The sequence below is a fragment of the Theropithecus gelada genome, chromosome 2 (assembly GCF_003255815.1).
Source record: "Theropithecus gelada isolate Dixy chromosome 2, Tgel_1.0, whole genome shotgun sequence".
Lineage (NCBI taxonomy): Eukaryota > Metazoa > Chordata > Mammalia > Primates > Cercopithecidae > Theropithecus > Theropithecus gelada.
In genome coordinates this window covers 88,972,312-88,989,642 of record NC_037669.1, presented here as the reverse complement: position 1 = coordinate 88,989,642, position 17,331 = coordinate 88,972,312, and the positions used below count along the sequence as shown (strand labels likewise).

Below are 17,331 nucleotides of genomic sequence, written 5' to 3'. Positions count from 1 at the left end.
GTCAGGAGATCGAGACCATCCTGGCTAACATGGTGAAACCCTGTCTCTACTAAAAATACAAAAAATTAGCTGGGCATGGTGGTGGGCGCCTGTAGTCCCAGCCACTTGGGAGGCTGAGGCAGGAGAATGGTGTGAACCCGGGAAGTGGAGTTTGCAGTGAGCCGAGATCGCACCACTGCACTCCAGCCGGGGAGACAGAGCGAAACTCCGTCTCAGAAAAACAAACAAACAAAACGTTACCAAAATTGAAAAAAGAATAAATAGATACCAAAATCAACCTGGTGATCTTTTAAAAATTAGATATCTAGGCTTATGTGGTGGAATGTATCCCAACGGGATATACTTAAAGTCCTTCCTTTCTCTTAAGAACTTTTCTAAGATTCAGATACTACCTTCCTGATAGTCTTCACGTACTCCTGGGATTAAAACCAAGTGATCAGAGATTAGAAAGGAACAAGCTTCAGTCAAAAATGTATTTAAGCAAAATTTGATTTTAAGTTACATTGTCAAAATCTCATCTGTGGAAAGAAATCTTTTTTAGGATACTCTGCATCTCTTTGTATCATTGGCACACAGCTAGACATGACTATGCAAATGTGCAGTTTCAAGCATTGGTAAGGCAAGCTGAGGTTAAGGGGATTTTCCCTCCTCTGGGCAGCTAAGATATCATCATATGATTTTCCCCACAAGGCAGAGATACTGGGCAGTCCTGTCAGGCCCAGGGTGGGGCTGTGAGCCTGCCTTTGAAGTACTGAGTGCTATAGCCGAAAGTGAGGACTGATTCATAGGCAGAACAGCCCTTTTCCATAATCTTCATCCTTTCTCTTCCAGAGAAAAGAACTTTTGCACAGATGGCCACTCCCAGGGTTGTGGTCTGTTAACAACTCTCATTTCCCCCTTAATATGCCCCAATATACTGTCAAGAGTAGGTTTGCAGTCCCTGGGCAAAGTGATAGGACTGTACCTGCAGGTCCTATTGGATCAGCAGGAAAAGTATGCAGGAGTGTTTTACATTGTGGTCAGCCTGTCTTGGGAAACAGTGACTGTTAAGAAGTCCTTAGGAGTCTTTTTCAAACCCTGGCCACATCTCTACCTGAAGCTAGTCCACCCATCATCTGTGAGAGTGTTTTACTTGAGTTGTACAGTCCCTCAGCTCTCACGGTGCTGGTGTGACCAAGTTACAAGAAATTACAACTTCATCTTCTTGACCCATGAACATGTCGAGAAATAAGAAGGAAAGAAATCATGTCAGTAACTGTGACCATGACAGCATGATAAGTCTGAGAAATTAAAGTAAATGAAAAAATTAGAATTATTCATAAACTGTGATCCTTATTTTAAAACTGTCCAGCATTTGGCAGAAACTATCACTCATTTGGAAAGGTCTTTTTTTTTTTTTTTTTTTTGGTCAGGATGGCCCAGATAGGTCCTTGTCAAAGCATACTGGCAGAGCTGAAAGGGAGAGTTCACACAGGCTCTAGCCACACCAGTAGCTAACATATGATTTCTAAAAAGATCTTCTTGACATTCTACCATTGCTTTCCATGAGAGCGTACATACATATCACAGGGATGATGTGAGCATGAGATATTCTGCTCTTTCATGACTGAGGCCATGACTGCACAGCCATTCAGTTCTGCTCATGACCCTTGGTAATGAGCAAGAGGCAACAGTGATAGCTGGTGTTCTGGGAGCCAACCCAGGAAATGCCATCTTAGATTATGGAAGAACAAATAGATACGAGAAATTTAGCCACTTTTTTTTTAAACTGAGCATATAACCTTTTGTTAGTTGATCACCATATTTCAGTGGATACTTTTTCTTTCCTTCTGAACTCATTTTAGTGAAGTACAAAAGCTAATAATAACTCTATGGCACACTTTTAGTCCTTTTCTAGATTTTTTAAGAAGATGGGCAGGCAAGACAAACAGGACAGGTGTTCCAGGTAAACAAATTGATGTTAACATTGTTTTCTGTAACTCCTGGTTCAGAAGTAACTATAATAAAACTTTAAAGAAAACGGTTAGCCAAAAATATATAACCTGAAAGAAATGATTTAAAACCTCTAACTCGGGCCAGGCTCAGTGGCTCATGCCTGTAATCCCAGCACTTTGGCAGGCCAAGGCAGGCAGATCACTTGAGGTCAGGAATTCAAGACCAGCCTGGCCAACGTGGTGAAACCCCATCTCTACTGAAAATACAAAAATTAGCCCAGAGGTAGTGGTGGGCACCTGTAATCCTGGCTCCTCAGGAGTCTGAGGCAGGAGAATCGCTTGAACCTGGGAAGTGGAGGTTGCAGTGAGCCAAGATGGCACCACTGCACTCCAGCCTGGGTGACAGAGCGAGATCCCAACTCAAACAAAAAACTTAAAATAAAATAAAACCTCTTGCTTGGTCAGACACGGTGACTCAGGCCTGTAATCCTAGCACTTTGGGAGGCCAAGGCAGGTGCATCACCTGAGGCCAGACATTCAAGACCAGCCTGGCCAATATGGCAAGACCCCATCTCTAAAAAAAAAAAAAAAAAAAAGCAAAAATTAACCAGGCACGGTGGCGTGCACCTGTAGTCCCAGATATTCGGGAGGTTGAGGCATGAGAATTGCTTAAACCCAGGAGATGAAAGTTGCAGTGAGCCAAGATAGTGTCACTGCACTCCAGCCTGTGCGACAGAGCAGAACTTGTCTCAAAACCAAAACCAAAACAAAACAAAAACCTCTTGCTCAAGAAGGGACTGTACCCTTCTTCAGACCATGTCTAAGCCAGCAGAGATGTGCCACCACTTGCTATGGCTGTCTTTCTTTGCTTTCCTGGAAAGTCTGTACCCTGTAGTCAGTGGAAATAAAGGGCTTTGTCGTGGTTCTTTGGGAAGCGCAATGATTTAACCTGTTTTCTAGGCCTTGAATTTCTAAAGTTATCATTGACTGTAGGTGATATGAGCCAAATTTCATATTAAATGGCTTTCTGTCTTGTCATAAGAAGCCCATCTACGATTCATTATGTTGTTCTAACAGATGACTAAGTTTTTTTCCTAAAGCAGTGGTTCCCGAACCTTAGTGTGCTTCAGAATCACCTGCAAGGCCCATAAAACAGATTTCTGGGCCCACCCCAAGAGTTTCTAACTTAGTAGGATTGTGGTGGGACATGGCAATTTGCGTCTCTCACAAGCTCTCATATGATGGTGATGCTGCTGGTCTGGGACACCCTTTGAGAACCAAGTCCTAGAAAGTACTCTGCTTATGGATGCTTCTCCCCTTCTTGATTCCCTGTACTCAATTACTGCTCCCCTCTATTAGAAGGCAGCTATATAGGCATAACATCCTTTTAGAGGACCCTCTGACTCCTCCCCTTGTGCTCAGAAACACACTCTGTCCTTTTCTTTGACTCCTGACAGAAATGTGCATGTTTCATCACTGACTTTCAAGTGATGTTTCTTTCTTTTCCTGTTTGTCTTAATTGTTCTTGTTTTTCTCTGTGCTGTCCCTTCATTTTCGTCCCTTTCTTTCTGATGCAGAGATGAAGATAGTTGGGTGTAAGTTCTGTCTTTTGTGTCTCTGTCTGCTTATTGCCTGCTTTGTTCTCATCTTCATTTGTTTCATGGAATGTTGCAATACTGGGGTGGGGTGTCATGTACATGTTAATAATCCTCATCAGCCTCACCTTCTTGGGTAACTGACAAGACATAAAAAGAAAAGCTACCAGCCCATCCTATAGCACTATGTATTACTTTTGAGTATTCACTAAGATCTGAAGAAACTGGGGACATACTGGAATGTCTAGAAAATCTTAACAAGCTTAAGGTGTATAGATACAGGAAACAATTTTTGTATGAGACTGATCAGTTACATTCATTGAAAAGAAAAGGAATTGTGCTTACTCCAAGCCACAAAGAATCAGAAAGGCAGAAAGCTTCTCTTTTTGGCTTTGTTGGGACATACTTCACATGAAAAGGCAAACCAGCAGAGACATGGTTTTTGGAAGAAAGCTTTCCTCAAGGGGAGCAATGACATTATTTACCACAAGTGGGTTCATAGCGCTCATCAATCTGAGTGTCAGATGAGGCTATGGCAGTGTATCTAAGGGATGGTTAAAGAATAATCACATCTAGTCTCAAAAGAGGTTGGAAGATCATCACATCCCTGATTCAGGAAAGGAAAAACTATATATAGTGATGTCACACTATGCCCATACCTTTCATCCTGTTAGAGCAAAGAGCATCACTGACTTTGTTGCAATGGAAGCCGGAAGTGTGACACCAAAGACATGGTAAGAAAAAGAAAGAATCCTCCTTTCCTGGGTACTCTAAAGAAGTCCTCTCAAGAGCCTTTTTTTTTTTTTCTTTTTGTCTCTTCCTCAGGAAAATAAGAATACTCCATTGGTTACATACCTAAAACCATCGAAGTTAAATGGTAGCTGACATTGCTACATTTCCATGTATACTGTTAGGAGACATCCTTCTATTCTTCCAACAGATAGGCTTGGCATCATCCCAATTGTACTGAAAGACCGTCAGTTCTCATCTTACATGATCTTAAGGAAGAGAAAGCACATCTATAGAAGCCCGTCCTAATCCTGTCTAGAAGTAGGCAAGGTATAAATAATATAGTATTAAATATTATTGAGCAGTGCGTGGTGGCTCACATGTGTAATCCCAGCACTTTGGGAGGCCAAAGCAGGCGGATCACCTGAGGTCAGGAGTTCCAGACCAGCCTGGCCAACATGGTGAAACCCCGTCTCTACTAAAAATTTAAAAATAGCTCAGCATGGTGGCGGGAGCCTTTAATCCCAGCTACTCAGGAGGCTGAAGCTGGAGAATCGCTTGAACCCAGTAAGTGGAGGTTGCAGTGAGCCAAGATTGTGCCACTGTACACCAGCCTTGGCAACAGAGCGAGACTCCATCCCAAAAACACATACACACACACACACACACACATATATATATATATAAATATATAAATACTTAAACCCAGAGCCTCCTAATATGAAGTGTGAGTAATTTATACAGAAGGAATGTGGATATAATAAAGAACTCATATCAGATTTTGGCCAAATTTGTTTGGGCCTTGCCAGATTATTTCTGCTGGGATGGAATTCCACATAGGCCAGCACTAATGAAACATTTGGCCCCAAGTTCCAAGTAGTACTGGAGTATCTGGCAAGATATTCTCTTGCTAACAAATATTCTGGTGTCTGAGCTAGACTTCAGAGGTTGGGAGACCTCTGAGACTACTCTCAGAAGAAATCTGCAAACACATCATGAACTGTTTCTCCAGAGTCACCAGGATGCAGGTCTTCAGAGGATCAGACCTGTCACTCGTCTGTCACAGTGCTCCCTATCTATCCCCCTAAGATTTTTGGTAGCTGAACAGCACTGTTTACTTTTAAGATCGCTTACTCCGTAAGCACCTCAAGAGTATTCCAGGCCAATCCCTGTCATAATAACATAGCCCCAGGTTCATTACCTTGCCTTGTCCCAGTATCTGTTTGTCTAGGTGCACAAGAATCTGTATTTTTGATGTGCAGTTGCAGTGTAGTGCAGCTTTTCTTCACACATAAACGTTTCTAGCCAGGTATCAGTAAACTATAGCCTATGGGCCAAATCCAGCCAACAGCCTATTTTTGTACTTCTTGCCAGCTAAGAATGTTTTTCTTTTACATGTTAAAAGTGTTGTAAAAACAAAGAACACCTGCCAGAGACATGTGTAGCCAACAAAACCTAAAATATTTACTATTTAGTCTTTTACAGAAAACGTTTGTCAACTCCCATAAACTTAAGTGCCCAGTTTTCTGAGTGCAGCTGTATCAACAGATCCTGTGAGACTGTGAAAGGGACAGATATTTTATTCCAAGACCCTCTTATAAGAAAAAACTCAAATCATTCCACTTCATTCAAGAAACTCTATTGGATGTCACCCAGGCACTAAGCACTCAATGTAAGGCATTACTGATGCTGTAAGATGCCCTGCCAACCTTAGGAAGCAGAAGGCACTTAACAAAGGGAGTCAGGGCTGCCCAAGGTCCTTCCTAAAAGAGAGACCCATCATCAGGGCTACCCTCAGAAATACTTACTCCTACTTCTTGTAAAGACTCACCCTCTCAGCACTCCTCCATGCTGCCTAAGAGTTGCCCAGTCCCCCACCCCTACCCAAACTCCATCAGTGTCCTCCCAGCAGACCTCCATGTTCTGGTTTCCTAGTGTTAAACAATGAAGAACATCAGAATCACTTGGTGATTTTTTAAAAAATATATGTACACAAGACCCACTGGAATTTCAAGGTGTGCATGCTAGAAATCTGTTTTCAACAAGTTCCCCAGGTGGTTCGAATGCAATCATCCAGGCACTGGTATGCAAACTAACCTCCAAAACCATTGCTCCATCTTTCTCTTTCTCATCTTCATTGTAATGTGCCTGCCCTCATGCCTGTCTCTCCTGGTAATACTTCCTGGCAGTTAGTGCCAAAGTCTACAGGAGCCTCTTGGAAACAGAGCCTTAACCCAAAGGCATGATCCCACTAGTAGGTTTTGTGAACGTGTAACATGCAATAGGGACAGCTGAAGAGTGGGGGAACCACGGAAGGCTATCTGTAAGGTAGGCAGGCAGGCCTGGGTCATTAGATCCCTGGAGCTTTTCACATTTGCTTCTGCTTATGTTTTCTTCTAGTTCCAAGAGAATTAGTGGAGAGCTTGATTGAAATGATCCCCCAGAGAGATTTTGACAAGAAGCCTCCCCCTCCCAGCAACGTTCATTTTCACAAATTGCCGCTCTTGAAATTGAAACCATAATTGCATAATTACAACCCATAAGCCCAATAGCCTAATACCTAACCTGGCTGAGAATAGTTCTAGTCTAGACAGGTCTGTTCTCCAAATAAAGAGCAGCTAAAGACCTGATGAAAATAAACTGCTTCAGTCTGTAACTCAGAGGGTAAAATTACTTGTATTGATAAATTTTCTCAGCTAGTTGATCACCAAGGGCATTCTGTTTTTTTAAAAAATGAAAACTACAGGAATATGTAGCTTAATCCTTCCATTTTGAAACTGGCATTTTACCTTAAAATGCTCTGCCTAGAAACTGAGCATATCTCTGTATGGTCAACACAGATCAAATTCTGTCATTAACAATCTCCAAGAAACTAATTTTATTTATTTATTTATTTATTTTTATTTTATTTTATTTTTTTAAGAGACAGTGTCTCACTCTGTCACGCAGGCTGAAGTACAGTGGCATGATTATAGCTCACTGCAGCCTCAAACTCCTGGCCTCAAGCAATCCTCCCTCCTCAGCCTCCTGAGTAGCTAGGACTACAGGTGTGCACTACCATGTTTAGCTAATTTTAAAAAAAAATTTTTTTTTTTTTTTGAAGAGCCTCACTATGTTGCCCAGGCTAGTCTGGAACTCTTAGCCTCAAACTATCTCCCCACTTCAGCCTCCTTATAATCCATAGCAGGGATTACAGGTATGAGCCACCATGCTCAGCCCCTAGTTTTATATTAGTAATCTATATAATATATAACTAGGAAAAGTTTGAAAATGTTTCATTTGAAGGATATGTTTATTGATTAACCTGTGTATAGAGCCACAGAAACTAAAAATGTTTGTACAACCTATAATAATGTTGCTGGTAGCCAACAGGTAATTGCTTTTAAAAGCCTCATAGATTATTTTGAGAATAACTTCCAGAGAGTTCAAACCAGGGTAGTATTTAAACCAAGCAGCTATTCTTTAGATTAAGCATTAAAATTTTCTAGACTGTTTGACTCAGAAAAGGATAAAAATTAAAATTTTAGAATAAATAATTTAAAAATTCTAGATTATTCACTTTGTGCTAAATCAGTCTACAAATTTACTTAAATTCCATAGGAAAACTAATGTGCAATTAAAAGACTTTCATAAGAAGCCTGTTTCAATTGTTAAAAATTCTAGGTATAACTATGATTTATCCCACTATAATAGCAATAACCTGACTTTAAAGGAGAAAGTTAAAATGAAGAAAAATAGCAATAAGCCATAGTAAAGTTCTCAGTTAAGTTTGGATTTTACTTTCAGGACTGACTTTATTCAGCCTCTGTCCTGACAGTAACAGACTGATGAATTTGAACTTCCTTTCTCGTTCTACCTGTCTTCCCCACCCAAACCTACCGTGTACTCCTGGGTGCTTTAAATAGTGTACCAAGGGGGCCCAAGCAGCAATGTCCAAAAGGAAGCAGATTAAGATTCTAGACTCATCAGAATTTAAAGCAGAGGCACTTCCCAATCCAAGGGTCTGTGCAGATGTGGTCCTCCAGACTATCCCACATATGCAACAGTGGCATTTTGGTATGATTTTCAAAACACATTTTCTTTTTCCTTCATGGTAACCTCAAGGTTGCTTGTTTGGGAAAGAAGATGGCTTTCACACATTAGGGAAAGTTCTTAGGGCTCCTGAGGGATAATTAATTACTTGTCATGAACTTTTCTTCCCCACTTTAGCTACAGTATTTTGAGAACCTTCATTATGCCACCAAATAACCATGATTGCAAGATTGCATACCTGTGATAGGAAAATGACCTGAATAATGGAAGGGCTAGTCACGAAGACCCTGAAATCCTCAAATATGTGCCAGTCCTGGTCTATTCCTGTTTCCTGCGTGACAGAAACTCAGATGCTTCCATTATTAGAGAGGTAGTCAGTGCAAAAAGGAGAGCATTGTCATTTATCTCTGACCAAACCAGAAAGTCCACTTGCTAACCAAAAACAAACCCTGCTTCTATCATTGTGATTCCAGGTAGTAACATATTTAAATGTACCAGTTTTTCTAAGAACTGAAGTAGAAAAAAATATCTGATTTCCGAATTGGCATGTTTTGCAAGTTGTTTCATTACCTCTCGTTTGGTTTCTTCAGGCTGCTAACACATCTTCACTTTGGTCTTACCCATTTTCCTTTGCCATTTTTTCCCTTTGAAGTTTGTTGCCCCCACAGCTTTTACTATTTTTTTCATATGAATAAAACTGGTCATGTTAAAGGTTTAGGAACTTAGAGCAGCCTAAGTACACTCTTATACATGAACAGGCAATGCTGTCTCCCCTCAACTCATCACCCTAAAAAGGAAGATATAACTTGGGTCATTTTAGACTTGAAGTTTGAGCTTCTCCTCCCCAGTCTTGAACAATAGAGATGGGCAAATTGGGCTGGAGTCAGAGCACAGGGAAGCAAAAAAGCACAACACATTGTTGCCTCATTGCCTTACTGCCTATGCTTCTGGAAAGTGATCTCCCAGTGCACTTGCAAACAAAAAGAAGAAAAAGTGACAGGTAGTCCAGTGACCTCTACCTGTCACTCCAGCAGGCAATGGGATTTGGAACAAAGCCTCCAGGAGGAAGGAAAAGTAATATATCCTCTAGTCAGAATGGATGTGGATTGCAAAAAGAAAGCATATAAAAAGTATAAATCTATAAAAGAGAAACCCTTCTTGAGGGAAAAGAAGAGGGATTCGTAGTTAAAACATAGGCATGTTAAAATGTTATTCCTGTTGATTCTAGAATCTTCCCACTTTGGGAGGCTTACATTACAGCCATTCTCCTGGAGGGGAGAAACACTGAGCAGTCTGAGTATCTACAATCTGAAAGATTCTCCACCCTTGACAAGATGTAGTGAACATCTTTAGAATTCAGACTTAGAGAACACATGACTAACCAACCTGGGTGCTGCTGCACTGATACTGGTAGAATGTCCATCATTATTAACCAAGCTTGGAATGCCCTGAGCAGCCACCCAAGCCCCAGAAGATCCAAATGCTAGCCTAGTTCTCTGTGAAAATGGGGCAGTATGGCTTGTGGAGTCATAAGGATGTGGCATTTCTTTCCCCACAGGTGATATCCGCAATGACCTGTACCTAACCCTGGAGAAGGGGGATTTCGAGAGAGGAGGAAAGAGTGTACAAAAGAATATTGAAGTGACCATGTATGTGCTTTATGCAGATGGAGAAATCTTGAAGGTAAGGCTTGCCAGTCAGTCATTTGGGTTGGAGGATAATCCTATAATAATTCTCTGTGGACTTTATCCAGAGGCCCATTCTCTTCAAACAGGATTAAAATCACTCCATCAACCTTTTTCTCTGCCTTTTTCTTTCTTGAAGAAAACCCTAAAGTGTGCTTTGATAATGACTTCCAGTATTGTACAGCCATTGTGGAAATTTATCCTAGTGTCTGACCTGAATCCCTCTTGCTCCATTTTAGACCTATTCCCTCTAGTTCTGTCCTACATGTTGCCTCTCCTGCCATTCCACCTAGCATAGAGCTGCCTACTTTTGGTAACTGTTATTAGGTCCCATTCTGCCTTTTTATTCCTTGAGCTAATACAGAAAGTTATATTTACACTTTGGTCAAGGGTGGAACTTAGACAATCACTTCCTGGTACCAACTTACAGGACAAAGAACAGCAGACTCAGGCCCTGGAAGATTAATTAAAGCCAATGTAGTACAAGTGTCCTTGTACTACATTGTCTTCACTGAAAGTGAAGACTTGGAGTGCTATTTTTCTGTTGCATGTGAGTTTTTTCTTCAGTCATGTCATGGTAAAGTCTGCAGTGAATAACAAGGCATCATTTGCAGCCCGCTTGGTAGAAGACAAATCGGTGTTGTACAAACCTTGCTTCTGTGTGTTGGCAGCAGCCCTGTGAGATAGAACAGGAATGATCATTCCCATTTGACAGAGAAAAAAGGTAAAATTAGTCAAAATCATTTCCCAAATCAAGACAGAAATAAAGGAGAATGTTGAAATAGTAGTAGAAACAATGATTTGTGTGTCATTTTAAAAACTTAACTCAAGAACCTAAGCCTATTCACTGTTTGCATGGAGTGTGCCAGTGGCAGGAGAATGGTCAGCTGATCACATCACCCCTGTGTGGACAGGGACCTACTCTGGATTATGTGGCCCAAAGCTTCCTGTCGTCCAGACAAGGGCATGGGCAGTACTGAGACTGCATCTTCATGGCAATATTTGGGAGATGGGTTAAGTTAAATCTGGCCTAACTTGGTTATATCTAAAGAAAGTCAGCCAAGGGTGACCTAAAATGCCAGTCCAATGTGGAACTGAGGACAATTAGAAAACAGGCTCTCTCCACTTTGTAATTTAATTTTTTTTCTGATCTGGTAAAATGTTACAAAAAGTTGACTTTTCTCATGCAGCTTGTTGTTTCTCTTCTTAGTGAGGATGAAGAGCCTACTTTAGTGATTTAGATGTACCACCCTGCTTCTCTCTGTTTTTGAGGAGTACATGTGGTTACTTTCACCCCAAAGAAAACAAGCAGCATTGTGACTGCTGATTTCATATACCATCTACATAACTGTTTCCAAAAGTATTGAATTTAAAGCAAATGCATTTTCTTATCTCATAGATTTTGATTAGAGCAAAAATGAGACCTTTAGACAAGAGAAAGAAAAGTGTCCTAGTGACACAGAAATCCAGACATTTCCTACCAGGAAGATGACATCTTATTTTGTTTCTTTCTTCCAGGATTGCATCAGCTTGGGTTCAGGAGAGCCAAATAGGAGTTCCTACCACTCCTTTGTCCTCTACCACAGTAATAGTCCTCGCTGGGGAGAAATTATCAAATTGCCTATCCCCATTGACCGGTTCCGGGGCTCCCACCTGCGCTTCGAGTTCAGACATTGTTCCAGTGAGTTAGACTTCCCCCGCCACACACACACATTCCCTTGAGAATATAAATATAACTCTCTCCTCTCTGGAACAGAATTAAGTGGATTCTTATTATTTGGGCAAGAAAATGAGGAGTTAGGAATAAATAGATACTCAGAGATGGGTTGTCACCAGAGGCTGTTCTTGGGACTGTAAAAGCAGTGATGCAAAACCACAAAGTCTTGTGTTGGCCCTTCCTAGTGTCTGACCTAGTGTCTGAAATTATTATCCATTGTCATTCTCCTTTGCATATTCCTTTGTACCATTATTAAACTCCTTATTAAAGAGACCCTGGTTCATCAAGACCAGCAATTTAGTTTCTTTTTGGGTCTAGGTAGCCTATATGCCTTGAGTATGAATGGAAACTCATTTCAGTACATTTCTCATCGTTCCTGCAGTCAGGTTGCCACCTAGTTAATGAAAGAGGTGAGGAACAAAAGCATAGGTGATAAGCACAAGGAGAATTTCCATGAGGAAGCAGAGTGGAAGGCAAAAAACAACTAATACTTGGCTCTGATTGCAGCAAAGGACAAAGGGGAAAAGAAACTCTTTGGCTTTGCATTCTCACCCCTGATGCGTGATGATGGCACCACCCTCTCAGATGATATTCACGAGCTTTATGTGTACAAGGTATGAAGCCTAGCTGCCTTTCATCCCCATCCCTCACCTGCCCTGAAGCCGCTCTCACATATGGTTCTCAGTTAGGTGGTTTTCACTGGGCAGGCCAGAAGACCCAGGGAAGTGCACTGATGGGTGACAATGGGACATCTTTGATCAGGCTTCTGTCTTCTAAGTGCAGTGGCCTTCCTCCCACAAGTAATCCCAACAGGTTCTTTGTTTTCTACTTCTCACTTCACTGGATGGAAATCCATTACCAACCCCTCACTGCCATTGTGGTCTTGTTTAGTACATTCTTAGACCTGCTATTTGAGATCATGGTACTGTTAGCTGCCACAGCATAGCTGCCACCCAAGGTTACTTGCACATCAGGTGGCAACCACATGCCCCACCATACTCTGTTTAAAAGGCACATGAGCTGTTCTAGGGAGTTTCTGAACAGAAAGTACTCTTCCAAGATGACCTGAGGCTCAGTGTTCAGCCTTAGGAAGATGAGAGCAAATATCAGCCCAGAAATTCCTAGGATCTGGTTTTTGCATGTTGCATGGCTCAGGGGACATTTTTTTCTCCATTTTTGCCTACAGTGTGATGAGAATAGCACGTTTAATAACCATGCTCTGTACCTGGGCCTGCCTTGCTGCAAAGAGGACTACAATGGCTGCCCTAATATCCCGTCTAGCCTCATCTTCCAGCGCAGCACCAAAGAGTCTTTCTTCATCTCCACTCAGCTCTCCTCTACCAAACTCACCCAGAATGGTAGGTGATAATGCCTGCACGGTAGTGCCCTCCACCCTCCTCCATTGTTCACTCCACATTACTAGTGCATGTGAAGGGAGACAGAAATTACTCCTTCTTGATGCCATAATAATGAGCTGCTTTTCTTTTGAAGTTGAAGGAATCACTCAGCAATAGCAGCCTACAAGGTTTTCCATGGTTTTAGTAGCTCCACAATACATCCGGAGTTCACAGATGAGTCTTTGGCCTTGATCTCAGTCTGCGGTGATGTTTGCAGCTAGTTCTGTTCCTCTAGATTTCACCTGTCCTTGACTGGGAGAGTCTGGGCCTTGCTTGACCTTACAATAGCCAGGGTTTGGCCATGTGCAGTGACTCATGCCTGTAATCCCAGCACTTTGGGAGACTGAGGCGGGCAGATCACTTGAGGTCAGGAGTTCGAGACCAGCCTGGTCAACATAGTGAAACACCATCTCTGTTAAAAATATGAAATTTACCTGGACATGATGGCGCATGCCTGTAATCCCAGCTACTCAGGAGGCTGAGGCAGGAGAATTACTTGAATTCAGGAGGCAGAGGTTGCAGTGAGCTGAGATCGCGCAACCGCACTCCAGCCTGGAAAACAGAGTGAGACTCTGTCTTAAAAAAAAAAAAAAGACAGCCAGGCACGGTGGCTCAAGCCTGTAATCCCAGCACTTTGGGAGGCCAAGACGGGCGGATCACGAGGTCAGGAGATCGAGACCATCCTGGCTAACACGGTGAAACCCCGTCTCTACTAAAAAATACAAAAAGCTAGCCGGGCGAGGTGGCGGGCACCTGTAGTCCCAGCTACTCGGGAGGCTGAGGCAGGAGAATGGCGTAAACCCAGGAGGCAGAGCTTACAGTGAGCTGAGATCCGGCCACTGCACTCCAGCCCGGGCAACAGAGTGAGACTCCGTCTCAAAAAAAAAAAGACAAAAAATAGCCAGGGTTCATCCTCTTTTGGGCTTGCTTTCTAGTGGACCTCCTAGCTCTGCTGAAGTGGAAGGCCTTCCCCGACCGGATCATGGATGTACTAGGGCGGCTGCGGCATGTCAGTGGGGAGGAAATTGTTAAGGTATGTCTTCCACGTAATTTAAACATACTGCATGAGGAAGAATCTGGGCAGAAGACCTTACTTTGTCATGATTTTTGCCAATAACCCTCTGAGACTGTTTCATCAGATTGTTGTTTTTTTTTTGTTGTTGTTGTTGTTGTTAGCTTCCTTTTCCTCCTTTGGAATACTTTTGATTTTATTTTTAACTTACAAATAATAATTGTTTATCTGTATGGGATACGATATGATGTTTTGACAATGCAGAATATATGTTCACAATGCAGAATGACCACAACTTTCCCTCAGCCTTTGGTATTCCTCATTGCACTTTCTTCTTCTATATATTCAATTTTTTATATTCCACATATAAGTGTCATAGTGTGGTCTTTCTGTGCCTGACTTAATTTCACGTAGCTTAATGTCCTCCAGTTCTATCCATGTTGTCTCAAATGACAGGATCTCTCCCGTTTTAAGGCTGAATAGCATTCCACTGTGTTTATATGCCATGTTTTCTTTTTTTATTTTATAATTTCAGGTTTTATTTTAGATTTAATGGGTACTTGTGCAGGTCTGTTACATAAATATATTACATGATGCTGAGGTTTGAGATACGAATGATGTGATCACTAACGTACTGAGCATAGTACCCAGCCGTTAGTTTTTCAACCCTTGCCGCCATCCCTCCCCACTCTAGTAGTCCCCAGTGTCTGCTGTTACCATTTTTATGTCCACGAGTACCTAATGTTTAGCTCCCAGTTACAAGTGAGAACATGCAGTATTTGGTTTTCTGTTCCTGCTAGTTTCCGTAGAATAATGGCCTCTAGTTGCATACATGTTGCTGCAAAGGACATGGTTTTCTTCTTTTTTATCTGCATGGTATTCCATGGCATACATGTGCCACATTGTCCTTTTTTTTTTTTTTTTTTTTTTTTTTTGAGACAGAGTCTCACTCTGTCGCCAGGCTGGAGTGCAGTGGCACAATCTTGGCTCACTGCAACCTCTGCCTCCCAGGTTCAAGCAATTCTCTTGCCTCAGCCTCCAGAGTAGCTGAGTAGTACAGGCGCGTGCCACCATGCCCAGCTAATTTCTGTATTTTTAGTAGAGATGGAGTTTCACCATGTTGGCCAGGATGGTCTCCATCCCTTGACCTCGTGATCCGCCCACCTTGGCTCCCAAAGTGCTGGGATTACAGACGTGAGCCACCGCGCCCAACCTGTGTACCACATTTTCTTTATCCAGTTCACTGCTGATGGACACCTAGATTGATTCCATGTCTTATGATATTGTGAATAATACCACAATGAACATTCAAGTGCATGGGTCTTTTTGGTAGGATGATTTTTTCTTCTTATGGATATATACACAGTAATAAGATTGCTGGGTCGAATGGTAGTTCTGAGTTTTTTTTTTTTTTTAGTAAATCTCCAAACTGCTTCCCACAGGAGCTAAACTAATTTACATTCCCACCAAGAAGGTATAAGAGTTCCCTTTTCTCTGCAGCTTCAACAGCATCTGTTATTTTTTTACTTTTTTTTTTTTTTTTTTTGAGACGGAGTCTTGCTCTGTTGCTCAGGCTGGAGTGCAGTGGCATGATCTCAGGTCATTGCAACCTCTGCCTCCTGGGTTCAACCGATTCTCCTACCTCAGCCTCCCAGGTAGCTGGGATTACAGGTGTGTGCTACCATGCCTGGCTAATTTTCATATTTTTAGTAGAGACAGGGTTTCGCCATGTTGGCCAGGCTGATCTCGAACTCCTGACCTCAAGTGATCCACCTGCCTCAGCCTCTCAAAGTGCTGGGATTATAGAAGTGAGTCACCATGCCCCGGCTTTTTGACATTTTAATAGTCACTCTGACTGGTGTGAGATAGTATCTCATTGTGGTTTTAATTTGCATTTCCCTGATGATTAATGATGGTGAACATTTTTTCATACATTTGTTGGCTGTTTGTATATCTTCTTTTGAGAAATGTCTATTCATGTCCTTTGTCCCAGTTTTTGATGGGATTATTTGTGGTTTTTTGCTGATCTGTTTGAGCTCCTTGTAGATTCTGGATACTAGCCCTTTGTTGGATGCATGGTTTGCAAATGTTTTCTCACACTCTGAGGGTTGTCTGTTTACTCTGTTGATATTTCTTTTGCTGCTGGCATCATTTATTGAATACGGAGTTATATCCTTATTGTTATTTTTGTTGATTTTGTCAAAGATCAGATGGCTGTAGGTAGGCTATTTTATTTTGAGGCTCTCTGTTGTGTTCCATTGGTCTGTGTGTCTGTTTTTGTACCAGTATGATGCATTTTTGGTACTGTAGCCTGGTAGTGTAGTTTGAAATTGGGTGATGTGATGCCGACAGCTTTGTTGTTTTTGCCTGGGATTGCTTGGGCTATTTGGGCTCTTTTTCAGTTCCGTATTAATTTTAGAATAGTTTCTTCTAATTCTGTGAAAGATGATGTTGGTAGTTTGATAGGAATAGTGTTGAATCTATAGATTGCTTTGGGCAGTATGGCCATTTTAATAATGTCGATTCTTCCAACCCATGAGCACAGGATGTTTTTCCATTTGTTTGTGTCATTTATTTTTTCTTTCAGCAATATTATTTATTTATTTGTTTGTTTGTTTGTTTTGAGATGGAGTCTCGCTCTTGTTGCCCAGGCTGGAGTACAATGGCGCAATCTTGGCTCACTGCAACCTCCGCCTCCCAGATTCAAGTGATTCTCCTGCCTCAGCCTCCCTAGTAGCTGGGATTATAGGCATGTGCCACCACGCCTTGCTAATTTTTTTTTTTGTATTTTTAGTAGAGACGAGGTTTCACCATGTTAGTCAGGCTGGTCTTGAACTCCTGACCTCAAGTGATCCTCCCATCTTGGTCTCCCAAAGTGCTGGAATTACAGGCCTGAGCCACCGCACCTGTCCTCTTTCAGCAGTATTCTGTAGTTATGCTTGTAGAAGTCTTTCACCACTTCAGTTAGATGTATTCCTAGGTATTTTGCGTGTATGGCTACTGTAAATGCAATTGCATTCTTGATTTGGCTCTCCACTTGAATGTTGTTGGTATAGAGAAAAGCTACTGGCTTTTTTTAACATATACCACATTTTCTTTATCCATTCATCTGCTGATGAACACCTAGGTTGTTTCCATATCTTAGCCATTATGAATAATTTTGCAGTGAACATGGAAGTGCAGACATCTCCCATGTTCTGAAGATGTCCACGACATCTTCAGCCTACTGA

At 41.8% G+C, this 17,331-nt stretch overlaps 1 protein-coding gene across 1 annotated transcript in view; it reads left to right on the top strand.

Moving 5' to 3' along the window:
• Nucleotides 1-17,331, top strand: part of DOCK3 (dedicator of cytokinesis 3) — a 682,478-nt gene that overhangs the window by 519,352 nt on the left and 145,795 nt on the right. The window contains exons 15-19 of the mRNA XM_025375707.1: nt 9,849-9,973; nt 11,494-11,656; nt 12,200-12,306; nt 12,879-13,050; nt 14,025-14,122. Of these exons, the coding sequence (XP_025231492.1) occupies nt 9,849-9,973; nt 11,494-11,656; nt 12,200-12,306; nt 12,879-13,050; nt 14,025-14,122 (665 nt within the window). The remainder of the gene's footprint in view (nt 1-9,848; nt 9,974-11,493; nt 11,657-12,199; nt 12,307-12,878; nt 13,051-14,024; nt 14,123-17,331) is intronic.